This window comes from Hakea prostrata, chromosome 5 (genome assembly GCF_041222555.1).
Source record: "Hakea prostrata isolate BN-2017 chromosome 5, UWA_Hpros_2, whole genome shotgun sequence".
In the NCBI taxonomy this organism is placed as follows: Eukaryota; Viridiplantae; Streptophyta; class Magnoliopsida; order Proteales; family Proteaceae; genus Hakea; species Hakea prostrata.
The window spans coordinates 15,581,487-15,609,013 of record NC_142604.1 but is presented as its reverse complement, the minus strand read 5'-3'; the positions used below and the strand labels follow the sequence as shown (position 1 = coordinate 15,609,013).

At 33.9% G+C, this 27,527-nt stretch overlaps 3 protein-coding genes across 3 annotated transcripts; 2 read left to right on the top strand and 1 right to left on the bottom strand.

Moving 5' to 3' along the window:
* Positions 1-8,763: 8,763 nt before the first annotated feature.
* Positions 8,764-10,065, bottom strand: LOC149015405 (uncharacterized protein At1g76070-like). Its single transcript, XM_089156221.1, has one exon. The coding sequence runs from the start codon at positions 9,951-9,953 to the stop codon at positions 9,150-9,152; it is 804 nt and encodes a 267-aa protein (XP_089012347.1). The 5' UTR covers positions 9,954-10,065; the 3' UTR covers positions 8,764-9,149.
* A 2,929-nt stretch (positions 10,066-12,994) lies between these two features.
* On the top strand, positions 12,995-19,238 carry LOC149015404 (LYR family of Fe/S cluster biogenesis protein). The gene is made up of 3 exons (XM_089156944.1): positions 12,995-13,376; positions 18,255-18,369; positions 18,803-19,238. Exons 2-3 carry the CDS (start codon positions 18,264-18,266, stop codon positions 18,946-18,948), a joined length of 252 nt encoding a protein of 83 aa, XP_089013070.1. The 5' UTR covers positions 12,995-13,376; positions 18,255-18,263; the 3' UTR covers positions 18,949-19,238.
* A 4,888-nt stretch (positions 19,239-24,126) lies between these two features.
* LOC149015403 (uncharacterized) lies at positions 24,127-25,938 on the top strand. Its single transcript, XM_089155796.1, has 2 exons — positions 24,127-25,279; positions 25,921-25,938. The coding sequence occupies exon 1, from the start codon at positions 24,226-24,228 to the stop codon at positions 24,604-24,606; it is 381 nt and encodes a 126-aa protein (XP_089011922.1). The 5' UTR covers positions 24,127-24,225; the 3' UTR covers positions 24,607-25,279; positions 25,921-25,938.
* The last annotated feature ends 1,589 nt before the right edge of the window (positions 25,939-27,527 follow it).

Here is a 27,527-nt window from a genome sequence, read left to right as displayed (position 1 = left end):
GAGAACCCAGAAGAGAGAACCTGCAGAAAGATAAGCAAGAAATGGTGTTCGACCTAATTGAAGCAGTCAAGTCTTACCTGAAAATGGGTAGCCGTAAAGCAAGAGTTTGTGATCAGAAGACAAGGAGATGCGATCTATTGGAGGTGATTGCTCAAGCCCAAGGTGGAAATGTCGTTTCTCGCCGTGAAATTGGCGATGGAATCACTCGGATCAAGATGGTGGTGAAGAAGCAAAACCTAAACAAAATTCTTGAAATGATGGAGATTGATAAGAAGAGCAGTTTTCAAGAACCAGAACCAGAACCTGCACGGTCCTTATCATCATCAACCTTACGACAACGGAGGCCTGCCGCCTTGAAGAGCATTCCTGAGGAGCAGTGATCGATGAAAATTCACATTTCGCAGTCTCTCTCTGCACTTATTCAATTTTATTTTCTCACTAGCATTTCAAGGCTTCAGAGAAAGAATTCTAAATGGTAAAAGCTAGCTAGCTAGAACATTGTAATTGTTGTGAAAGAAAAGGAATACTAGCTATGGGTTGAAAGAGAAAATGCATACCTCTTGTCGAAGGCTTCCACACAAGCACTTGTTTATGCATGGTGAGAGAATTGCCCCTTCACCGACTCTCATATGCAAGGTTTAAAGTATCATATCGGTCAGGTGATTTTAAGAGACTATCATCCTGAGTATTGTATCATTCTAGCTAATGTATTTTAGTGTAATTCAATGGAGAGACGTATCGAGATGTATCATATCGTATGGGTTAAATATGGATATGTATCGGCTAGTATTGTATGGTATAGTGAAATACTTTAAACCTTGTTCATATGAGTGTGAGACCTCCACTGTCTTTGTATAATATGGATAGACCTTGTTATTTTGAGTGAATAGGTGAAGACGCAGCATTTCTACGTAATATTACCTCAATAATTTTGACTGAGAGGTTGTTTTAATGCCTTGATCTCTGGTAGTTAGAGTTGGTATAAAATTTTGAAATATCATACAACTATGATAAAATAAAAAAAATAAAATAAAAAACAATTGAAAGGAAGTAGATGTAATAACCTACAACTCTAGAGGATGTTTATATAATTTGCTTTTGCTCATTTCTTATGTTGCGTAAAATCCCTTTAAAATTAAGGGCTACATAACGGTTTTTTTGGCCACTTAATTAGTCCTTGAATGACATACTCATATGATTTTGTGGTTCATGCGTTCTAATTGAAAAACTATATTTTTATTTAAAGAATAAAAATTTACCAAAAAAATATTGATAGAACGAAAAAGAGATATATCATTGTTGCCTTATGTACTATAGTTTGATTACTAATCAAATCCCTATTCTTCATGAGATTACTATTGCTTTCTCATTTTTAACAGTGTTAAGAAGCTGTTAAAAGTTAAATGTGTCCATTTTTTTTCTTTGTTAGGATTATTGATGTTCTAATGCACGAGAACTTGATTACTATCTTATTCCATTTAGTTTTTCAAATGACTAATTTAATCTTAGACTTTGCTTTGAATGATGCCCACTGTTATAAAGTTCAGTTAGTCAATTGATGACATGATATCTTTGCATTTTTTTAAAAAATTCAAAATAATTTATTCTTTACATCAAAATCCAAAATAAAAAAGGTATAAGAACAAAATTGATATTTTATAAAAAAATACGTTTCAGAGGATTGGCCAGATTTTCGAATCCTGAATCTTGTTTTATGCTGAGATTTTACTTCATTTCAAAATCTATATTTCCTTAGAATCCATGAATACAAAAATAAAAATATAGTAAAATATAAATTACACCATAAGGCTGCTGCCTCTTTTGTATAATCGCTTCAATTATTCATCACTTTAATCACATTGAAAATGGTCAGTACATCAATCAATGTGAACTCCTGGTCACTAATTCTTAATCACTATATATAATGAAGATCCAACAAAACCTTGTTTCTATTTGAATGAATTTTATTTTTCTTTATATTTTCGTATCTAGATTTTGACCACTTTATTCAAATAAATGATCTGCATGTTTCTTTCATAAAGGGTTCTTGAAACACGGGGCATGCCACCCTCTCATAAGTGTGAAATGATGTACTGGCTTCACACATTTTGTCATAGAGTCTTAGTGTAAGTTTTGGATCACGCTTCATAAATGCTTTCTTATATAAAATGTCTATCATAATTTTCTTTTTAGTTAACTAGCAAAAGCAACAAATACTGAAGTATTTAAGCCATTCATGATGAATTAGGAGATGAGTCAAAATTGTGATCTCTTTCACTAAAAAGTGTTGGTCATTACCAATTGAGCTACCCTTATTCGATATTTAATTACAATAATAGTATAACGAGTTCCTCAGCTCTTGTCATTTGCGTTGATTTGGTTTCATTTAAGGCAGGGTGTCATACTCTCAAGCACTTTGTAGTTACACACTCGAATGTTCCCAAGTAGTGTTCTTTCAGAGTCTTCATCCTCATGTAGATGCTATTGGGGAGGTTGACTGGTTGATTTATAATTTCTAAGATTCTTTTAAAAATATAATTATCTTCGAATAATAAAATAATTCAATAAATCCAAGAAATGTTTAAATTATATAGTAAAAATAAATGTTTAAAAACTTTGAATGAAAAATATATTAGAAGATCATTTAAAAAATAAATATGGAGGTTGACTGGTTGATTTATAATTTATAAGATTCTTTTAAAAAGATAATTAACTTTGAATAATTAAAATTTTCGATAAATCCAAGAAAGGATTAAACTATTTACAATAAAATAAAAAAGAAATTGAAATCATAAGGTGTATAAATTTAGGAAAATATTTAATTTGTTTTAAAGGTAACCAAAATTTCCATTCATAATTGTTGTGTTTTGAGAAAAACAAAGTTATCTTTCTTTATTAAAGTGTGAATTTTGATTTTGATCTCTTTGAAGTCTATGGGGATATTCTCTTTCCTGATTTGGTTTTATAAATATAAATTTAAATTAAAAAAAAAAAAAAAAAAAAGAAGAAGATATAGAATACCAAGAATTCAATGGAGCAAAAAAAAATGTTAAACATACTAATACAAAAAATGTGTCATTTAAATAAAATCAAATAATATAATAGTCAAGAAAAAGATTTACCGCAAAAGAGAGTACATGCTTTTAGGGCCTGTTTGGTTACATGAGTCTGGAGATTTCAAATATCTAGAGATTTCAAATCTATAAATTTCAAATCTATGGAGTTATAATTTATAAAATTAGATGTTTGGTTGTGGACTTAACCCAACACCTTACGGCAAATGTATAGCTTTTTTGAAATCTCTGGATTTCACCCCTTACCCATAAATCTACATATTCACATTTTTAGTGTAAAACGGTGAATCTCTAAATTTCAAGAATCTAGAGATTTTTACAACCAAATGGGTATAATTCTCAGATTCATGAATCCAGAGATTTGAAATCTCTGAATTCATGTAACCAAACAGGCCTATATAATAGTATGATATGATATGATATATCATACTATTATACTATCATACTACTATTATAAAAGTATGAACTCAAGGGTCATGGCTACATTTCGTTTCCCTCCAATACCCTCTATATTTAATCAATTAGACATTTGTATTAGTAATAAATAACGTCTATAATGGTCAATTAAAATTTTTGAAATTACTTGAGGGCCTGTTTGGTCATACGAGTCTGAAGATTTCAAATATCTAGAAATTTCAAATTTATAGATTTCAAATCTATGGAGTCATAATTTATAAAATTAGATGTTTGATTGTGGAATGAAGTCTGTGGATTCATCCTAAAAAACTATTTGATCGACGTGACTTTTGTTAATGTGCAAATGTATAGATTTTTTGAAATCTCTGGATTTCACCCCTTACCTGTGAATCTACAGATTCACGTTTTTAGTGTAAAAAGGTGAATCTCTAGATTTCATGAATCTAGAGATTTTTACAACCAAACGGGTATAATTCTCATATTCATGTAACCAAATAGACCCTGAATCAATTTAGTTCTCAATTTCTCCTTTACATTTTTTAAGGAAACTATTAACATTAACCAAAGGAATATGAAGATTTTTCCTGAAAACCAAGAAATGTTAACTGAAGCAGAAGAAACTGCATTAAAAACGTCTAATCAAAATCATGCATTTAAAAGATAAACTTATTTCAAGTTCCAACTTTAGCTGTTGTTGACAAATTCACTTATAACTCATGTATATATAACATTTTTGATAATTAGTGGCCTCTTTATGGGCTTTCAGACTGCCCCCCCCCCCCCTCGATTTTTTAAAAATTTATACTAATTTCCTCAATTTTTCTAGTTTTTATATTAATTCTCTTAATTTTATCAGTTTTTTTTTTTTCATGTGAAATATCACTATTTACCCCCTTAATATTGGAAATAATTTTTAAGGGTAAAATAATTGATATAAATGTCATTCATAATTAAAAACTAATTCCTCAATCCCCATTTATTCTCCCATCTCTTCTTTCTCATCTTTTGTTCCCATTTATTCTCTTCTCTTGCTATAAAGGTGGGTAAGGTTGAAGGAAACTTTTGAAAAAAAATCTTATTAAGTATTCAAAATGTCATTCATAATTGGAAATTAATTCCTCAATCCCTATTTATTCTTTCATATCTCATCTTTCCTATTTTCTTCCTATTTATTCTCTGTCCTTTTTTCTTCCTACTTATTCTCTTCCTTTTGGAAAATTTGGAAAAAGAATCTTCTCCACCATTAGGTATTCTTTTATGAATTTATTTATTGTTTCTCTTTTCTTTTCTTTTTTTAATTTGATTTGTAAATATCATTATCAATAATTTACCTTTTTTTTCCAAATATGTGTGAGTCCCACAAAAATATATGTGTGCCTATTCTAAATATAATTTAACGGTAGAATTCCCAATGGGTCTTATCCAGACTTTCATTTTCCGCCCCCCATGTTGAATCCTAATTTCGCCTCTGTTTGTGGGGCCTACAAGCAATATCAAATCTCGACCAAAACATCGATTAGAATCCAATTATATTTAAGCTATCATTTAATTATACTCGAATCATTTGATTAAACCATCTTAAAATATGATCCAACCATCACAATCCTTATTAAATATTTTACTTTAAAAATACTAAAATTATAAAAGACTTTTAAAGTTAGATGTACAAAGTCCATTTTGTCATTCGTTAGAAATATTGAAGCACCCAAGTACTCAAACTTGATTACTATTTTGTCTCATTGTATATTTTGAAATTATTAACCCAATCGGAGACTTTGCCTCAAGTAACTGATGCTCCCTGTCATTAAGTTACGTTAGTTAATTGATCAGGTGACATTTTTATATTTTCAAAAAAATCAAAATAGTTCATCTTTTATGTTATCTCTTCAAGATCTAACTTTTTGAAATCTAAAATGACTAGAATATAAGGCCAAAATTAGTATTTCATATAGTTTTCTAAATGAATGTAATGTTGTCTTTTAAGTTTTACCTAATTAATTCTAGTAAAGAAAATAAATGAAAATTGCATATCCAATTTTAACATCATTCAACACCATTAAAAGTGAAAGGTAATAGTAATTTCCTACACCATTATGAGATTATTTCCCAATAAATTAATATTACACATCTATAATTAATTATATAGTGTCATTTTCTTTGATGGGATTATTGATCAAAGATGGATTCCCCAACATTAGTATGGGCATGCTTTTTTTCTTCTAGTAACCATACGCATACCCTTTTTGAAACTTGAACTAAAATAATGTCAATGTTACCATAAGCAAGAGTTTTCTTTTCATGTTTAACTTACCTAGGTTAGCTAAAGGTGTGAATGTGGTATCAAAATTATATGTCGAATTCAAAACTGACCTAATAAAATCTTATTGCACAACCATTTCAAAGACGATATGGTAGGATTTTGAGAAACGGCTTTTGCTTCGGCGTGTTATGGTACCGATTTTCGGCATCATATTGACAGTATGATTGAGATCATATTAAATAATATTGTTTATGTACCAAAACTATATCTTATTATTTTTACCTTTTTTTATCATTTGCATGCCAAAACCATGGTACATCGTTTAATATCATATTCATATTTTGGATAAAAAAAAATAACCATATTCATACCAAAATCATACTATAGTATTTATTGCAATATTCATACTATTTTCATATATCATTTCATTTTGGAACCATACTGAATTGTCACGATAGTAATGATATGCAAATGTAGAAACAAAAATGGTATGCTACAATTTAAGTTTTTGGTATTGGTTTTCAGTTTTTGTTTTCTTTTAGAATAATTTTTTAACTAAGATAACAATTAATTATTTTATATGCATTTTGAAAAATTGTGTTTCTACCCAAAATAAATAATAAGTACCGAAAACGGTCAAATGTCAACTCATTTTGAAATCTTTAAAATAAAGAATTGAAAAACTTCTCTCTGGAGAAGTGTGAATTGATGTCTACTCAGATACGGAGCAGGTAAGAATCTTTTTAAAAAAATTTAAAAAAACTATAAATAATTTATAATGTCTTAATTCAACATTTAATTTATGTTAATATGCATCCTTAAATTTTAATTAATTAAATCATATCTTAATTACAATGACATTTCACCTGCAAATGTCGTTTTGCAACTAAGTTCGAGGAACCCCAAAATATTTTGATGATGAGGATCCACATCTTCCGTCAAGTGTGGAATTCAGTCAAAGTCTAAGTTTTAAATCATCAAACAGTGTGAGATTATTTGGCCGATGCTCGACTGAAGGATGGTTGACACGTCGATCTATAGCTGCAGAACAATTTGAATCCGATGAAATCTTTGAGTGTTGACTGTAGCGAGTGCTTCGCATGTCTAAGACCAGCAAAGTATATTAATCTTAATGGCGTAGAAAACCTATTTTTAATAGCTAAACCTTATAAGGTGCTTGCTGTGTGGATGTGTATGGCGTGTCTCTATATATAAAACCTCACACCTACTCCAGGGGACTTACAGGTTACCTGGTGGAGCAGCAGCGATGAAGTTGAAGCTAAAAGCAGCAGAAAAGGCTTCTTCTTCTGGGAAGAGGGATTGGCGTGTTTTAGGAGTTTGTAATCCAAAGGCAACTACCAAGTGTAATCTATTGGAATCGATTACCCAACTGCATGATTGCAGTGTTGTGTCAAGCAGCGATGAAGGTGGGGTTGTGAAGATGAAGATCATGGTGAAGAAGCAACAACTCAAGCAGATGATGATAGCCACCATGGCGGGAGGATCAATGATCACCACCACCACCACCAACCAAGCAGCTTCTTCATCTTCATCTTCATTGTCGTTATCATCAACATTAGAGCAACGTTTAAATTCCATGAGGAAGAGGCACTCAAGGAGGGTGGATCATATGAACAACCACAGCGGCCTTTGGAGACCTGCCTTGCAGTGCATCCCTGAGGAATGATGAGTAAACAATCTCAGTCTTTGCCCACAACTCAACAGGTCTTCTCATATGTACTTGTAGAGTTCATATGTGTTAAGCTTATATAAGATGATCTCTCTCTCTCTCTCTCTCTCTCTCTCTCCCCCCCTCCCCCTCCCCCCCCCCCCCCCCCCCCCCCCCCCCCCAATTAACCAGAGGAAATAGCTAGGTGGAAGCTCACGATGCGCTTCTGGGTTACTAAATTGATAATCAAAGGGGCTGATGAGATTCCATTGTGCAACAAGACTGCCATGTCTTGAACCTTCTCCGCTTGTGGGGGGTTCGCATCACTGTTTTTTTCTCTTGGAATAAATATATGATTAAAAATTTAGTTATTATTTTAAGAAATTAATATGACTTTTTAAATACTTTGAATAAGTAAAACAATTCAAATTTATTATGATTTTTTATTCTAATACTACCATAACATCTTATCCCACCAATAATTGGAACAATGTTGGACATATTTACCCTAGTTTTCTTATCGTAGTCTTCATTACCCAGTTCTTCAAATTCACCTCGAAATATTCAGAATCATCTTAATTAACATCTTTTTAAAGCTTTAAGAAAAGATATATATAAAGATTAACTTGAGTGTAAAATGAGGAGATTAGATAGATGAGTGAGTGCTAAAACTAATAAAAGTAAAGTAAGGAATAATTATAAGAGCTGGTATAGGAGTGCACTGCTAACCAAAAACATACAAGAACTCAAATGAGGGTGGTACTATTACGTTCATCCTTAAATGTTCGTGTGTAGAAAAAGTGATTTAATCCACATTGAAGGAATTAGAAGAACTAAATCAGACTCATATAGTTAATTAGGTTTAAGAGAAGTAAAAAATAAAAAATATGCATAACTTAGACCTTGTATTTAATATTGTATGAGTTCAAATAGAACTGATTGGATTAGCAAAAAAAAAAAAAACTGATTGGTGAACAAAAATCGATGATCCCATTTAATTGGTAGAAAGCTTTATTGTTGTTTTCTGGTTGTATATTATATTGCTTCCAGAGCCAAAGCTGCAACCACTAGATCTTAATAGAATAACCTTTAAGATTGTATCCTTCTTTCAAAAATAATGCTAATCCACTCTTTAACTAAAGCTAAATTACCTGCGACAAGGGAAAAGAAGCTTCTTTAAAGTTGTTGCAATTTGAGTAAAGGAGACAAAGGAATCATCTTCTTAACATCAAGACAACAGACATTATCATCACTTTCCAACTAAGCTACTATTATTATTCTTGGCCGTGACCTTTAGGCAGCTAGCTAGGGTTTCTAGAATTATTGAGACGTTTAAAATCATCTCCACCTTGTATCTTGAGAATCCGTGAGAGATCATATTGACTCTTGGAATCAATTAGATAAACCTCAAGTGGGTTTTTCAAGAACAGATAGATCTGAAAGAGTGAATAAGGTTCAAGGCGCCAAAAGAGAATAAATTCACTTGCAGAGAAAACAGCTATTACATGGAATCATGGAACTCTTCATCTCAAAGCAAAAACTTAATACATGAATCAAACTTGAGATCAAATTCTATAAAAAGAGAAACATAAGAACGATTATATGAACATATATCTCCATGAAGAGAACTCTTTTCTATTTTGTTCTCTTCAAAAATTAAAGAAAATAAGACAAAATAAGAGAAGAAGCCAAGGATCTCTCCAGTGTTCTTCATTTCTGATCCAACCTATTAGTCAGCTAACTGAAGAGGCTGAGGTGGACCCGTTGTTCTTCTCTTCCACAGATTAACTTCTTTCCTTGGCTCCAAAGCAACACGTCCCCCAACCACAATTATGGGTGCAGAATGAGGAATGATTATGCTATCTTCATCATCTTCCTTTCCAGCTTCTTCATCGGAATGATAATTCCGGTCATCGGAAACCGCCGGCACATGATCAGTCCAATTGAAATCCGCCAGAGAATTTCGACCACTTACAAGCCTCTTCATATTACCCAATGAAGGTGCACTACCTTGAACCTGAACTGGTCTATCCTTATCAGAAACACCAAACAAATCAGATCTTGATGTCCTTTTATGTAGAAGTTTAAGAATCCCTGATAAGGGCTTCTTCTTTGATTCTTTTGGAGATGATTCTGGTTTATAAGAGTCCCGATGAGAGGTCAAAGGCATAGATTTGGAGTTCATCTTCTTCTGCTTCTCTGTCCTGTTCAGATTTTGAGGCTGCAGGGGTTGGGTTTTGTTATTGTTCTTGAGCTTCTTGTGCTTCTGGATGATTTGGCCCATGCAAGAGACTTTTGGAGATGTGGGTTCTGATGCATCAAAGCCATTATTTCTTGATTTCCTCCTTGATTCATCTGGAAACATGAAAGGTAAGGGACCAGAGAAGCCTCTTCTGGGTTTATGCTTGCATTTGCTCCAAGTCTCTGATTTCTTGTCTCGACCAGGGCTGATTGGTGTCTTGTGAAACGTCACAGAGTTCGCTGAGGGTATGAATTGAAGAATATTTCCCTTTGATCTCCCATGTTTCTCCATGAAACTATCTATCAGAAATTCAGAACAGCAGAGCAGATTAGATTTTCACTTCTGAGTTTAATACTTTCTCTCTCTGAATCACAAGAGCTATAAATACAACATTTGAGGAATCAGATAATAACCAGAACTAAAAAGAAGGAAAAAAGAACTCGAACTCTCCAGGTGATATTGAAGACTTTTTCAATACAAGGGTAGTTTAGTCAATTCCTCGAAGAGGGCATTGCCCACACGCATGTGAATTTTCAAACAATTCGGGTCGAATGAAATGACAGGAAATGGAATCAAAGGTTATTTATGTAAAACACTATATATTTTGACGGTTTTTATAACGTTTAACTGGATTAGTTGAGTGGAAAAACGGAGCCGTCACCGCGGTTGACGCAACCGCCAATGATTATTTAACCCATAAAATTTGGTGCTGACTTGGCATGCAGTTTGACTTTTAAAAGTTGAACCCGGGTGAGTCCAAATTTCAGAACTCTTCATAGGAACGGGTCAACCCGTATTAGGTAACTTTGTACCTTGTTGACCCGTTTTCTTTCACATCAAAGCCCATAGAGATTGAGATAGGATTATTCTTTGATTAGTTGCCATTAAAACTTGGTGGGCAGAAATTAGACTAAATGTTGATCAGAATTAAAAATTTTAAATTGTTTCAAAATACTTGAATAAGTCATTGGAGATCTCTTCATCAACAAGCGTGAACCATTTCTCGTTAATTTCGAGGGAGTGGTTGAATTGATAAGGGACGATCGTCTAAAGAAGTGTCACTCATACAAGAGTGTTCAATGCTGTTGTGGATTCAATATTGATCAACTAGACTAGTTACACCGAATAATAAAGAAGCTTGAAAAGCCGCTTTATTCTTTTTTGGCCTTTGGATCATCTTTTTGGAGGAGGTATTCTAATGATGCCCAATGAACTATAGGATTTCAACACATGGTGTATAATATTTCAGATGTCTAATGTTAACTAGACATTTAAAGAACTGGCCGATTTGAACCATCATTGAACGGTTCCAAATCTGATTTTGTCTCATTTCTTATTTAATTAATTATTTATTTTAAAATATTACCACAAAATGCCATTAAAATGTGTTTTTTTTTTTTTCAAGCTCGGAATTGTGGAAAAACAGAGAGGAGTGTAAGTCCACTACGTCTATTTTATTGTGAGATGGAAAACCAAGAGGGACTAAATTTTAGTGATCATATGCCGAGGTACAAGAGTTGAGGACTTTGCAATTCGTTCAAATGAGAAAGTTGCAATTTAAGAAATTTTGGTAGTTGAAATAAATATATATTCTTTTATTGTTACTTAATTTATGATGAATTTGTGTATTGTTATAATCATTATCAATTGCGCATGATTAGTAGAATTTTTGGCCTTGAACTTGAAGTAGGATCATGGCAGGCCTATAATTAATGTTTGTCTTGCCTAACTTGTCTGGCCCTGATTTTTAGCATAATTTTGACCTAATTGTAACCCTAATGTCAACTTTAATAATAATTAAAATCATTAACAAAAACTAGATACTAGCTAGTGTCCCTATAGTTTTGATTTTTTATCAAACTATGCAAGACTTTTTTTTTGGGGGGAGGGGCATCTTCTTGACACGTCATTAAATTAGATATAATATGTAGACAATAAAATAGGTTGAAAGTTTTGTTTTTATTCTTTTTTATTTTTATATGTTAGATTTTTTATTAAAATATATATTAAGTTTTAAAATTAGATTTTGTATTTTTTTATTATTTTAATTGTTTTGTTGGTGTGTAGGACTCATGAGGTAAGGGTGGTAATGGGCAGCCATGAATAAATGAGGTCATTCATGACTTTGGTTATGAGGTTCTTCCTGATATTGATCATGGGGTGTAAGGTGGTTATGATATCAATTGCAATTCATATGAAAATCTTAAAGGTCATGATCATGGTGATGAGGTAGCCATACTTGTAGGATGGAAGGTGGTTATGATATCAATTCCTCACACTTGCATTATGTGTTGCTTATTGTTATAGAAAGTTTATTCCTTTGAGCGTGTCTTAATGTTGTGGTGTAGCTTTTGGCTCCTTGAAGAAACTAGAAGAGACTAAAAGAACTACCTCATCTTCTAGTTGAAGGTTGTTTTATCTTGGAGGTGGTGGTGCGAAGAATCCTTGGTAGTATGGTGTATAATTACCTTAAAGATGTGACTCAATCTCGTTCGTTGGTGGTTCGTTTGATTGCAACATCAAGTTTTCCAAATTGGCTAAAATCTTCATCCTTAAATTGTATTGCAATTCCATTATTGTGTTTTTAGAATTTGTAATATAATTACCCAACATCATATCACTTATAATAATGATAACAGTTTAGATTTGAAAGTTTCATTATTCAGTTATACATCTACATCTCTCAACACAAGTATATAAAAATAAAATTACGTATCACGTAGCTAGTTCTTCCATCACTCCTGCCATTGTAGTTTTTTTTGTGATGTTGAAGGCAATCTGTGACGTGAGCAATAACAACACAGTAACTAATGCCTTTTGATCAAGAATCTTTCATTCATCTTTCTTCATATTGTCTGACTTTCTAGATAACGGGAGATAGAGATGTTTCTGATAGAAAAGATCTTTCATTTGAAATTTTCACCACATAAAGTTCTGCCGAAATGATATTCTTGATCTTGTCTTTCTGTCTTTTTTCATGCATAATGCATCATCTGAACTGACCCAGAACCTCATTATCAAAATATGTTGCTAGGTGAAATTGCAGAAGCTGTGAAAATTGTAAGATGAGATGTGCAGAAGCCCTATTCTTTGCCTGATTTCTTAGATTCTTATTGTATATAATGATTTTTGCCAACTAATGAGTCAAATCATCCTGATTGGAGAAATGAAAAACCAAGGGGAGAAACTCTTGTTATTATGAGAAGAAAAAAAAAACACTCTTGATCATGGCCAGATTAGATGAGCTGAGTTATTATGCAGAGCCCTTAAAAAGATCAAAAAATAAATAATTTATTTTTAAAGGTTAGCTCAGGTGCTGATGCTGAAAATCTCTTTCAAATTGATGGAGTAATTTCTCTTAAGATATCATAAGGTCGACCTCTGGAAAATGCCATTCAAGTGAGATTTCTTTGTTGACCCAAAAATAAGTGAAACTTCCTTTTAATAGAAAAACGCTGTGCGGGTCTCTAGAGCCTATACGCACACCCGTGCCAGAATCAACTCGGCGGCACCAGTGGGGTTTGTCTTCCTCATCTGATTCCTGAGCTAACTACCTTCTCGGTGGACCAGTTAAACGATTTGTCCTGTAATTGAGCTGAAAGAGAGTGGTTCAGTGGAGAAGGAATTGCTTCTGGAGTTCACGAACCAGGCATTACAGATCACTTGCCCACCGATTACTGAAGGAAGATCTTGCTTTTGCTTTTCTACTGTAAGGTAAAACTTGAATCTGTTTCTTCATTTATCCTTTCTTCTTCCTTCAATGTTTATTTATTCTTCTGATCTTTTTCCCGTCCTATATAAAAACCCTAGACTTAGTTCATATGGGTTCTCTGCAAACTATGCTTAGTGCTTACGCATTAATCCTATGGAACCTCAATTGCTGGTTTAAATTTGGGATAATCCATTAACTCCACATTCCCCTACTACTGAAAAAGATTATTTTGGGGAAAAAGTTATTGAGGTTGCCTTAACATAATTCCTCATTCGAGCGAGTTGCTGCAGTCAATGTGATCCGTGCTTCTTAAGCTAATGTGTAAAAAATAATTCTTTGTTCTTTGCTTTCATTATTAAATAGAATGATATCTTGATGCATTTTTCTGGTGAGTCTTTCTTGATCCTCTTACTTAATGCTTGTGTGTTCAAAGTGAAGGTTCATTAGGATAGTGGGAGATTTACTCTGTGGTTTCAGTGAAATTGAGACTATAATCCCCTAGTGGCTATGTTTTCCTTCCCCCCACCAAAAAAAAAAAAAAGCATTCTTTCTGATTACTTGCCATCCGAGGGAAAAACAAAAAGGCTGTCGGATTTGTAGGTAATTCAACTCTTAAAACCTGTACAATTTTCCTAGTGTTCTTCAGGACTTATTTGATTACTCGAGTCACAGTTAGTAAACAAATGTATTATGTGTATACTATGGGAATCCAATTTTATAGGCTGACAGTGTTCTATATGAATAAAATGCATATAATACATTATAGTACATTTAATTAAAAATAAAAGAAAAGAAAAACTAAAAACTACAGTCCAAAATTATATTTGTAGGTTTGTAACTCTTGATGCACTTGATCCCAAAACCATAGCCCTTTCTCCCCTTCTTCTCCGTCACTTTTCTTGAAAGCTCTTATGCTAGTCACCAGTGAGTGATGACTAGGTTCTTCAAAACTCAACAACCAGGCAATTGGTGACTGGTAGTCAGTTGAATTTCTTTTCGCATGGATTGCAATGACAGCAGAGTAAGCATCTCTGTTAGGCCAGCGATAAGTGAAGTAATCTCTTAGTGTTTCAGTCCTCTGAATGACTGAACCTTTTAATTGGAGATTTCCACCGTATAAAAGGCGCATCTTACTTGGTCGCTACTGTTGCATTCTAGGTGTCCAATAAAAGGTTGCTTAGAAGTCAGAAGAATATCAACAGGAGAATCAACAATATCCAAAGGCTGCTTAAAAGAATTAAAACCTCAATCAGCCATATTGATCAAGTCCCAGCTTCTTTGATGGCTGCAACATCATCTATCCCAAAATAGAGATCACAACATCAACTTGTTTTGTTTGATTGGCTTTCCAAATTTTCAATTTAGACTGGCTTTGCAATTGGTAGATATCCTTATTTATTTTTGTCTTTTATTTTGTGAAAGAGTCTTCCTTAATTTGATTGATTGTGATTGTTGTCCTGAGACAGTGATGATGCTTTACTTTACTCCTTATTAAGATGTGTCATTGATGTTTTGTTTGTATTAAAATAAAAACCTGCAATGGATTGTTTATTAGGTGGTGCATCATCTTTTGGTGAATGTATATCCAGCTTTTTACTCAAGTAGCAGTCATTTTAAACACATACTGGATCATTGCCATACACATTTTTATTATGCTGGATTTTTGAAAATTATTATGCCCGAATCCATTTAATTGCCATAGGTATGCATACCCATTTTATTATGCTGGTTTCTTTGAAAAGTATTATTGTCTTCTGGTCTGTTTGATTGCCATACATATCTATACCGCTTTTATTTTGTTCCCCAACTTACTAACTATGCTTAAGACTGCTGATTTGCTATCACAATTATCTGCTAATTAATAATGTGATCTTGAGTGAATTGCCTCTTGGGTGGCTGCCATTTCTGCTTCCCTGAAATAAATATGGCAAGGCCCTAATATGCTTGTGCTGCTTACATACTGTTCTGTTCTCAAGGAGGAAGTACTCAATGATCTTTTTTAACTCTTTTGATTAGTTACGCTCTTCATTTGCTAACCTCCCCCCTTCTTTTTTTCTTCCGCCATAGCACTGAATTTGAAAACTCAAAATGGTACCAAATGGCGACCACAACTGAACCATAGTCCAACTAAATGGTATTGGCTGCATGGATCCCTATCCTTCAATCAGTTTTATTTGAAGTCATACTTGAAACAAGACCTAAGCTATTCGTGTTTTTCCTTATCTCTTCTTGTAAAGTCATTTTAGGTCTACCCCTGGCTCTTTTAGTTTCTTTAATATTAATCAAACCACCCCTTCATGTTGGTGCATCAAAAGGCCCTATTAAACAAGATTGTGCCTCCTCAAACTATTTTCTCATAACTTATTATATATTATAGCATGGAGAAACCCTGCACAACTCTAATGTGATCAATCCTTTTTTTTTTCTCTTAATTTTGCCACTCAACATCTTCATCTCTGCTACATTAAATTTATCCATATAATGCTTCTTAACTGCCCAACAATTGTTAGAAAGGAACCCACCTATCACACAATACTCCAAACTCACTTTTTTCACTTAAAACAGCACCAAAGACAAGATTTTTAACTAAAGAATAAGTTCAGATAGGGGAATCTTTATATGATAGCAAAATCTGATGATCAGAACAGACTGATATTCAAATTGAGTTCAGTCGACAGAATGTTTGCTAGGAATATGAGATTGATCCAATGGTTAGATCAGTAATGTGGACAAATCCTAATAAAACAGTAATTTGGCCTATCAAAAAAGAACTCATAAATTAGGATTGAACTTGCCAATCAATTCCGCATGTAGGTTAGAGAGCATTAGCAACACAGATTCTTAACTCAGAATTGAGTTCAACTTGAAGAACAATGTCCTAATAAATGGCAAAATAGAAAATCTTAATTAACTCAAGATCAGCATGTTTGAATGTCATCAAACTCGATCAAGTTTATGGTTGGGTAACTGGGCTTGATAGGGTTGAAAGGTCAAAGTATGGTAAGATTCTAATGGTCAGATTGCTTTAATCAGAGTGCAAACTTTGTGTAGCATATGAATTCTAGTTGAGACAGGACTTAACAAATCCAAGATTGATTCTGAAATTGACTAGAGATTCAGATAGAGAAAGCATTCAACTGCAGGAGTATGTTAATGGATAAAAAAAAATCAGCAGAGAACTTTACAATCAACTTGGCAGTTTTTAATGGTAAATGTAACATAAGATCCACAGTTTTCGAGGTGTCTAGGCATCCAGTTGTTAAATATAGCGCATGGCTATATGTTGTTTCTGGAGTTGAGAAAGGGGGATACCTTATCACTTGCTTTGGCAGTCAAGATGCTGTATTATCAATCATTAATTCAAGGTTGGTCAACATTATGTGTGTCTGTATCTTGAATCTTTTTTTGGATTGATATTTATCTTTGTATTTCCAAGTTATTCTTTTTATAACCTAGACATTGGCAAGTTTACATGAAGCATCTACCCTGAGATACACTTGATCAAGTCTATTGAAGGCTAAAAGGCCCTTCCCATTTCCCATGTTCATGTCAAAAACCTCTGAGTCATCTCTCGGTTTCATCCCTGGGAAAAAGCCAGAAACCCTTCAAAATTAAATTTTGACCATCAATTTCAGGTACTTTGGCTCTCACAATTCTTCCTCTGGCCACCTCAGGTCCAGCAAGGTAAGTAAATTAGCTCCCCCCCCCCCCTTTTGTGCTGCTGTCTTCTTCTTCTCTGGCTTCATTCTTTCCCCCATTATATTGTTTACTTTGTCTTCTCTGTTATTTTTAACTTCTTATCTTGCTCCAGCCTCTTCATTTCTTCCTCTCTCTCCTTTTTTCCTCTTCTAATCCTCTCTCCTGCTCACAGTTTCTTTTTCTTTGTTTTTGGGTCTAAATACGGATTTAATTTTGGTAGATGCTAAGGATTTTATTATTTAATTTGGGTAGGATATGTTGGATTAGTATTAGTTAATTTAAAGTGGTACAGTTATCTTCTTATTGGAGTTTCTTTCTTTTACTACTGTATTAAGTATGAAACAGCAGGAATTGAATTGTGATTTGAATAGCTTGAGAGCTTTCTGGGGGTACGCCCCCCCCCACCCCCACATGCACAAATACCCAAAAAAACAAAGAAAAAGAAAACCTTGGTTGTCTTCTTTCGTTCTTCACTTTTTCTGTTCCCCCGTTGATCCGGTATCGGGACTTGAACAGTTGAACTTATCTTTGATATTTATTAGCATATTCTTTACTGACCATTTGAAGTAGTGGTGAAGACAAGTATAACCTCAGTAGATCTGATTGGAGGGCAGGATCCATCTAGCCAACCCCATATTGTTGGGATGAGGTTGAGTTGTTGTGCTTATTACTGGCCATTTATTTGAGTGTAGTAAAACTATTGCTTAGAATCATATTTTTTGCAAATTCAAAAGGTAAATGGCAGATGAGGGGAAGGTTGAACCCATACTCCTAATATTCTGTGCATGTAATGCATATGGTGTGATGTAAAGCTCTTCAAATTTCATTTATTACCCTAATTTAACTACTGCTCGTTCATGAGTTGTTTCTGATATCTAACTGGGTTTAATCTCTTTCTCTTTCTCTCTCTCCCTCTCTCTCTCTCTTTTTTCTTTTCATTTTTTTTTTTGCCCGGGGGGTACAAGTTCCATCCATGACACTTTATTCTTAACTCCTACATTAGCTAAAGGGACAGTAATCACATTGAAGCCATGTTTATTACAGTTTTTAATTGAGATAGGTATGGCTTTTGATTAATACAGATTCTAGGTGGCATTGTTGATAAAGTTGCTGTTGATGTTTATTTGAATGTGTTCTTTCTGAATGAACATACTGGTGACATGAAAATTATTATTTTGAAGAGAACCATTATGGTTCTCTCCTTAGACCTGCAGGCTTTCATCATCAGGACACGGGTGTTAAAGCTCTACAGACAGGCATTGAGAATTGCTCGACGAGCCCCTAGTCATTCTAGAGGTAATGCTTCTAACAAGAATCATTTTAGAAATGAAGTTCTTTTGTTAACCCTAAGGATGTCCAGATATTCGAAAAGTAGGCACTAGGCACCAATGTTGAGGTGTATTTATTTATTTTTGCTGAGAAAAAGGAATCAAATTACTACTAACAGGAAACAGAAAGGTTTGAGCAGTCAGTTACATACAGTAGCGAGATTGAAACAGCAACAAACTCCTGATCATAGTCTCTTTTCCTCCTAGTTTGCAGTAGGTAGCTAGATATAGAAAACAAAGGAGCAATCATTCTATGTTGAGGTTTATTAGTTTGCTTTTTTGAATCACAATGGGCATATGTAGCATACACTTACTGTTTTCTCCATATCATTTTTCCTTTATTTTGGAGGGTATAACTGTAACAGTGTTGCTTACCTGAATTGTGAACTGTCCTTTTGCAGATGATTTAAAGCAGGCCATTAGACAAGAAATGGAGAATAACAGGCATTGTGATGACAAGCAAAGGATACGTTTTTTAATTAGCGAAGGTTTAGAGAGATTGAAAAGTCTGGATGAAATGCTTGATATGCAGGGCCATCCTGAGTAGATTTGAATTTTTATTTTATTTACTTTTGTGGTGAAGAATTGTATTATGTCTTTGCTTCTGGGCACATGGTTTGAAAAACTCCTTGTGCCTTATAAATCTTGAGAAAGACCTGCATAATGAATTTTAATATAAAGTACCTGGAGAGTTTTGGTTTATTTTTCTATCTTCTAGCAGTTTCCTTTTCTTAGAGGCCAGAATTCTTGAATGTCTTTCATCATTTTGTTTTGGCTCTTGTTATCCGCTTCAGCTTTTATGAACAGTAAGTCTTTAAATACTGCTTGCAATAGTTCTCTCAAAGCAATAGCTTCAGCTGGGAGAAAAGATGAGAAACTGATTGCCTGTGATATAGTAATAATCACCAAACCACCTAAGTCTCTTATAATGAAGCCATTGATCCTTGTACTTGGGTGGAGGTAGCTGGATATGTTTTTAAAATAAATTAAAATAATTCCTTGTGGAAAAAGTAAATAAATAAATTAAGTATTTCTTAAAGAAAAAGAACTGGTTTTTTTTTGGGCTGAGAAAAGAAAAACTTCAATTCAAAAAGTAAAACAGGTACACAAGTCTTTTAGAGAGATATCTTTCTAGGTTCAGGGTGAAGAAGCTACATACATTGACATGCTAAATTCATCAACCAGGTTAGTAGAGGATCAGTACGAAATGAAAATGGTATATGCTTCCAACAAAGTGCCAAAGGGGCGGACGGATAATAGGCCATTTAGGGGGTTGAAGAATGAAAGTCCAGATAACCTTTCCATTGGAAAAGCACTTGTTTTTTTGCTATACATATTGAGTGTGCCTTTATAAGACCCATTGGGTCTTACCTCTAAATGATTTTATTATATTAAATAATAGGCCTACATTTTTGTAGAACCCACAAATATTTACAAAAATAGGTAAATTAAAACAACAATAAAAAAGAAATACACATGACTTCAATCCTAAAAAGTTAGATGTTAACCAAAATTTTATTTGATACGAGATGCAACCAATGGTAGTTAGTTATCTTATTAATTATAAATATTTTATTCTCAATATAAAATCAAATAATAAAAATTACATAATAAATAAAGAAATAGAGAATATAAAATTAAATAAAAAGACTAACAAAAAAAATATGAAAAAAAAGAGAAACGATAAATAAATTGAGAAAGATAAAGATATTTTTTTCCCGAATTTTCCTTAACCCACACTTATAGAAAAGGAAGAGAATAAATAAGAAGAAAATAAATATCCCAAATTTTCCTTAACCCACACTTATAGAAAAGGAAGAGAATAAATAAGAAGAAAAGAGGAGAGAGAAGATAGGAAGAGAATAAATAGAGATTGAGGAGTTAGTTTATAACTTACGTTTAAAGAAAGAGAAGAAAATAAATAGAAAGAAAGAATGAGAGAAAAGAGAGAGGAGAATAAATAGGGATTGATGAGTTTTTTTTTAAGAGAATAAATAGAAAGAAAGAATGAGACAAAAGAGACAGGAGAATAAATAGGGATTGATGAGTTTTTTTTTAATTCGGAATAACATTTATATCCATTATTTTACCTTTAAAAATTGTTCTCAATATTCCGGGAACTAGTGATATTTCACGTATGGAAAGAGGAAAAAAAACTGAAAAATTAAAGAAATTAATATAAAAAATTGAAAAATTAATGGAATTAATAAAAAAAATTTAAAATCGGGTGTGGGGGCGGCCATGGCCCCTAGTCCCACTGTGGTTCCGCCCCTACTACCGAGATCTAGTAGGGGTAAAAGGCCATGGTTTGCCCTGACGACACGGGAGGAGATCAAGGACTTCTTACTCATTACATCAGATTTCAGAGAGCTAATAGTGTAAAAGTAGGGCTAGATCTAACCCCTTTTGTGAGCACAGAAGGACGGGTAGTGCTTGTGCCCGCATTTCCACCACGCCATAACGGTGAAGCGCACTGTCAAGATCGAAATCTCGGTCGTGCGCTACACATGTTGCGCATTAAATGCACAGCATACAAGTCACAACGCAAAAGAACTGCTTCCAAAAATTTAGCAGTGTTCAAAACGCCTAGTCATGACGTGGAATGTTCCCTCACAAAAAAGAGCAAAAAATCCACCTTGTCTGGTTCAAGTGTGTACTATGAACCCCTCCACACCTTAAAATAGCAGAAGAAGAGCAGCAAGAGCAGGAAGCATAATGTTTTACATAGGGGTTCTAATTCTGCAGGGTACCCAATACCAGGAGGCCGAATGCCTTGTTCATCGAACCATAAACTCACATAGGGTCAGGAGGCTTATTATTGAATGGCACATTACTAAGGAAAGTCCAAATAGAGTAGCAAGAAACAATAATAATGAGAACATCCATCACTACAGGCGGGCTTTGGGCGGCCCTCATTTTTTAAAACTTTTATTTTTTTTTTTTTCTTGATTTTTTCTTTATGAAAATACACTATTTTGCCCCCTCCCTAAATTTTTTCCTAAATTCCAATTACTACTATAGCGTTTAATCTCATTTAAATTTCGTTTGATTTTATTAGATCTAATCATAATCATTACAATTTTTTATGGGATAATTTTTCCCCCTTGTTTTTTTTTACTAATAAGATCATATTCTTTTTTTCCCCTTCCTTTCGTTTTTTTTTTTTTTTCTTTTGCCTCCTTTTGATCATTCTACCTCATTTATCCTTAATTCATTTTACCTCTTCTTTTTTTGATTAATGTGGGAATTCAATCCTACTTCATTTATTTTGAAAATATTTTAGGTGATATTCAGTTTCCAATTTGAGTTGAATTTGATTTTCCTTCCTCTTTGGTTTCTATTTGAGTTTTATTCAATCAATTTTTATTTTTTTTTTGAGAATAAAACGGATTATAGTTACTTTTTTCTCCACAGTTAATTAAGGGTACTAGTGTAACTTAACAAAAAGGTAAATAAGCAAAGAGATAAGTATAAGGGTATTTTGGGGTTTTTGAGAAAATATAAAGTTGCCACATCATCAGTAAACTAACGGAACTTAACGGTAGGGGGGCAATAGTAATTGTAGACAAAGTTAAAGGTTGGATTAGTAATTTTGAAAAGTGCAGGGGATACAGTAGTAATAAAATCAAAATACAGGGGGGCAATAGTAATTATCCCTTTTTTTTTTAAATCTCTAAACTTTCTCTAAATATTGAACCCACGACTTCTCCACTGAGAAATGAGGTTCACAACCACTCCACTAACCTTCTACAAAATTTAAGTTTTATTAGTTGGATGTTTAGAATTTCAGCCATTGATTCTATTAGATAACTAATTTTTTTTAACTTAATTTATGAAAATTAACTATTTTCCCATATTTAGTTAATAAACTTCAAATCTATCTTTTCTCCTACAATTTCTCTCACAATTTCTTCTTAATTACCTTCTTTCTTTCCTGATATTTTAAAGTTTAAAACGGTAACCAATCTAATCGTACAATTTTAGTCCCTATGTTTTATTTCAATATATTTTTTATAATTTACTTATAATTTGTATTTTTTATATTTTAGTCCTTCTATTAATTTAAGTAAATTTTTAATGCGGACCTCATGTTGTATTAGTGACTAGGATATTCACTATAAGGTACTTTAGGTAAATCACTATATTTCTCTTTTAAGTACATGTATTCTCTCACTTTCAAGATATGTAGTTAGAATCTTAATATGTCAGAATATGATAAAATAATTTAGAGGTGGGATTCACAATGGGTCTTATGGGCTCAAACAAGATGTATGATGAAAAGGCGTGAGTGCTCGCCAACACATGATCCAAACTCATTATTCGACCGCCCTCCAACATTCAATCTTAGGCTCTTAGCTCCACCCCTGATCGCAAAGATGGTTTATCAAGACCAGAGGTAAGCAACAGAGATCTGCAAAGATTGAGCAATGACATCTAAGCAAGAAATTCAGTCCTCCGCCCCAAGGGGCCCATTGCCCAAATACGTTTGGACCAATCATATTATATGAAAATGTGCCAAATGGACTCTTCATAATTGCCACAAAAAACACATAAAGGTCGAAGTGAAATCCACTGAGCCAAGGTGACCTTAATTGGAAGTCCTCCATGTGTAACATGCAAGTGCCAAAAAAAGATTTTAAATTTAGAATGTGGAAAAAGACCCACATTCATGAAAAGCATTGTGTATATTTGACAATTTCATTTTCAAAAGTACTTTACCTACCTGCTAGCTTTGTAAAGAAATCACCTTTAGAAGAAATTGTAGAAGACCAAGAATCATTGGAATTATTCAAACTTACTGAAAACATTCGGTTCACTTTGATAGAAGGAACACAAGTTGTAATTCATCCCTTACAACCTTGGGGTCAAATACAAAAGAGTATCTTTTCACATGGAAGCATAGAAACCCACCTATGTTGATGTTTTCATACACATATTCTTTGATTATGGCATTGTAGAAGTTAGGAGAATATCTTTATCAATAAGTCCCAAGTAATATACATTTAAATATAAGATTATGACCACCAAAAGGTTCGTGCACTTGGCAACGATCAATATCTCTGAGTGAAGAAGTTAGTGTTTAATTCGCTCTAATCATGTATGTAATAACCCTCAACTCAATATTTATATTAAATCGCCAACACATTCAAGTAGGAGGTTGGAATTTCTTGACAAAACAAAAAGAATGTCAGAATCAAATATTCTCAGAGTCAAGGGTATAGTCCGGCCTTATATTATGTAATACTCTCATTCCCAATATATAAAATATATATATATATATATATTATAAAATCATGGAAAATGAGCAGCCCACCACCCACTTTGGAGTAGAATGAGAAAGGAATATCTCCTTGACATCCTCATATTTTATTCAAATCTTTCGAATTTTGCTTCTTTCTTTTTTATGAAATCTGTGGGAATTTTTGTTTTTGTTCAAAAAATCTTTTGGAATTTTGCTAAAGAAAGTGGTTATAGAAAGAATTATACTCGCTGATTATTCTGGTGAGATCCCTCAAACCTTGATTAGGTTTAATGCAGAATGTCATGTAATCATTGGTGAGCTTAGTCAAATCTGATCTCAACAACCCAACTCCCGAAACACCCAATTCCTTAATATTTGTTTCCTACCTGGGGGGGGGGGAGAGAGAACATGCTTGGCCAGGCTCTATTTGAATGCTGATGGTTGGGAAGTTTCTCTGCACTTTCCTTCAAGTCTAAGGTTAGTTGTTTGCGTTGAAATTCTTCTCGATTCTGTATATATATCAAACTTCAACTTCCCTCTTCTTTTGGGTGCTTCTGTTCATCTTCTGTTCAATCAATTTCAATGGCTTCAACTTACAGTTGTGTGGAATGCGGAGCCAATTTGAATCTAAAGAACAGCCGGCTTTTTCCTCCGGATTTCTATTTCGAGGCAGGTAACAAAGGAACTCTATCTTTTGCTTCAATTGATGAAACCAAATTCACATTTAAGCAAGAAGATAAACTCATGCCGTTCTTCGAGACTGTAAATTACTGGGGAATTCAAAGGAAAAGAACCAAGATCAAGTGCAGCAGTTGTGGGCATCGTGTTGGCTATATTTATGATGATGGTCCTCCTCTTACCGATACTCCTGGCCAGTTGCATATGGGCCCAAGTCAGGTTATTCCTAGGGCGCCAAGGTACAGATTTAAGATCAAAGCTCTCAAGATTACACCAGAAACCTAGATTTCTTATTTGTCTTAGGGTTTAGTATTTGTTCTTTTTTTTTTTCTTTTTCTTTTTTTAGGTTAAGAGCTTTAGGGTTTAGTATATGGATTGTATTGCAGCTCAAAATTTTTCAATTTTTGAGGGGTTCGAGATGGTTGCTGTGTTTAAGTATAACCCGCGGTAGGGTTTGCTGGAAGACCAGGATTTGTGTACTTTTGTGAGAGTTAACTCGCTAATCTGCCGTTCATTTACTCTTCTTTTCGTGCTTGATGTAGATATTCATATAAAATACAAAATTTTCTGTTTGTCTATTCAATGGAGATTAATTTCAATCGTTTCAGCTCTTGGTATTTGAGTTTTTTGTGTACCTTTGTTATTGTATGTGGACTTACTGCTGCTTTACTTCCATGTCTATGGATGTGCTTATGTATAGTTTACTGGTCTCTGTGGTTGTCTTGTATGTTTCTTTGGGTGGATATAGCTGTGAATGAGAGGGTTGTTTTCTCAATTATCCCTTGGTTTCTTCTTGGTTTTGAGTTTAGGAGTTTCTACTTCCACCATGAAATGTGATGATGGAGTGAGAACCTGTATATTACCAAAGACCTCATTAACCATGCAACACCTAATTAAATAATATTGGACTACTTTTGCTTGTTACATATTGACTAATATGTGTCAGGTGAATTGTGAGGTGAATTGTGAGCCATGAATCTGACTGAATACTAAATAGAATACCACGAGCTGAAGTGGCAGTTGTTCAAAGTGTAGGTTCTGCCTTTAGTATACATCTAAATTGGCTAAAGGACATACCTGGTTCACAAGGCTCACCCCCACCCCCGCGAGCGGTGTCTTGGGAGATCATAAGATATCCAGCCTTTAACCTGCGATTGGGTTTTGTTAGAAAACCAGGATTTTTGTACTTCTGTAAAGTTAAATCTCTAATCTGTTCATTTACTTTTCTTTTTCGATCCTTGATGTGGATAACCGTATAAGATACAAATTTTCCTGTTTCTTTATTCAATTGAGATTAATTCCAATTTTTAGCTCTTTTTGTGTGTGTGTGTGCACGCCTTTGTTGTTGTATGTGGATTTACTGCTGCTTTACTTCTATGTCTATGGATGTGCTTATTTATAGTTTACTGGTCTCTGAGGTCATCTTCTATTTTCCTTCGGGTGGATATAACAGTGAATCAGAGGGTTGTTTTATGTGAGGATAGATTGAGAACCTGAATATAATCAGAGACCTCATCAACCATGCAATAGCTAATTAAATAATATTGACCTATTTTGCTTGTTAGAAATTGATAAATTTGTGTTTGATTGAATTAGGAGCCATGAATCTGACTGAATACAAAATAGAATACCACGAGCAAAGTGACAGTCGTTCAAACTGTAGGTTCTGCCTTTAGCATACATCTAAATTGGCTAAAGGCATACTCAGTTCACAAGGATCTTCCCCCCACATTTGGGTGCAATGTCCTAGGAGGTCCATAACTTATGCAGCCTTTATAGCCCTGCTTTTGCAGAGGTTGTTTTAGCTCAAGTCCTTGACCATCTGGTAATCGTGGAACAAACTTCCCTAGCTCATACATCAGGATTGGCTCTGTTAATAGCATCTGGTTTCTGTGTCTGTTGAAATTAAAAGATTGTTGGTGTTTGGCTTTACTCAGTTACTTGGAATTTTAGTGGTTTCAATTTCACTTCTTCCTCTCCTCCCCCCCCCCCCCTCCTTTTTTCTTCCCTTCCCTTTAAAGGTTCCCTTATTTGCCATTGGCAGCACAAGATCCTGGGTTGATGAGCACTAGAAAATATGATTCAAGGACTTGCATTGCTACAGGGCTTGCTTACTTCACAAGAAGATTTAGAACCTGTTTGATAACTTACTGAAAAACAGTTTCTGGTGTTTCTTGCTGTGTGAAACCGGGGGGGGGGGGAAGAAAAAAACTGAAAACCATTTAATAAGACTGTTTAGTTTCTGTTAATTGTTACAACATAATCGTAACTTATAAAAAGCTCAAATTTTTGAATATAGCTGAGGATGGCTGAGCACTTAGATGCACTCTTGAAATTTATGAAATTTTCTGATAGAAGTTTGAGGTTTTCATAGTCTAGGTTCATTAAAGGGAGATTTAAGACTGCATCTGAGAAGTCAGGTTGAGGATTCAACATCTGTTGCACTTGTTGTTGGAAACAACCAAGATATTCAAAGAATAGAGTTTGTAAAGAGGAACTTAAGCACATATAGAAGATTTGAGAAGTACAAAATTTGGTGTGTTGGGAGGACAAGTATTGTTATAGGTTTAAGCTCCATTTTGTTATTGTGGTAAACTAGAGCAGCAGGAAAAGAAAAGCATGAATGTATTGAGTCAAAATTGCCAAGAGGTATATCAAAGCATCTATATTGACAATCAATGTCAATGCTTTTAGTGTCATTTTACCTAAAAGAAATACAAATAGAGCATGATGTTACCCTAAGAATTAGAAATGGATGACTGAAGTGGAAAGGTGCATTTTGAATGTTGTGTGATTGATATCTTTCTTAAAAACTCAAAGAGGGGGACTTGAGAGACAGTATTTGAGAAAAATGGAGATCCAGGCACCATAGAACAGAGCCCAATGGCACCATATGGCAGGGGAGAAATAGGTGTCTTTGTTGTGCTGTGGTTCCCAATTCTATTGGAAGTGAAATAGAAATAATCTGGCATGAGTGGGCAAAGCGAAGAAAGGGTTCAACAAATCTCAGCAAGTCAATTGAGGTTGTTCTGCCATGTGAGATAGCAGAAGAAGTACCTTGGTTTGAAGGTGTCCCTGAAAATGACATTGGTAATGAAATAACAGAAAAAAATCCTGGTCCTAAGTGTGGATTGGAATGGGAAAATGATTCATATACATGAACCACATAATGGGATGAGGCTCAAGTGAGTAAACTCTATGACTTC

Excerpts from the sequence above, each read along its gene's own strand:
- LOC149015404 (XM_089156944.1), top strand. The coding sequence starts at position 18,264 with ATGGTTCTCTCCTTAGACCTGCAGGCTTTCATCATCAGGACACGGGTG. Across the intron at positions 18,370-18,802 it reads AGCCCCTAGTCATTCTAGAG|ATGATTTAAAGCAGGCCATT; the intron begins GTAATGCTTCTA and ends GTCCTTTTGCAG.
- LOC149015403 (XM_089155796.1), top strand. The coding sequence starts at position 24,226 with ATGGCTTCAACTTACAGTTGTGTGGAATGCGGAGCCAATTTGAATCTA.
- LOC149015405 (XM_089156221.1), bottom strand. The coding sequence starts at position 9,953 with ATGGAGAAACATGGGAGATCAAAGGGAAATATTCTTCAATTCATACCC.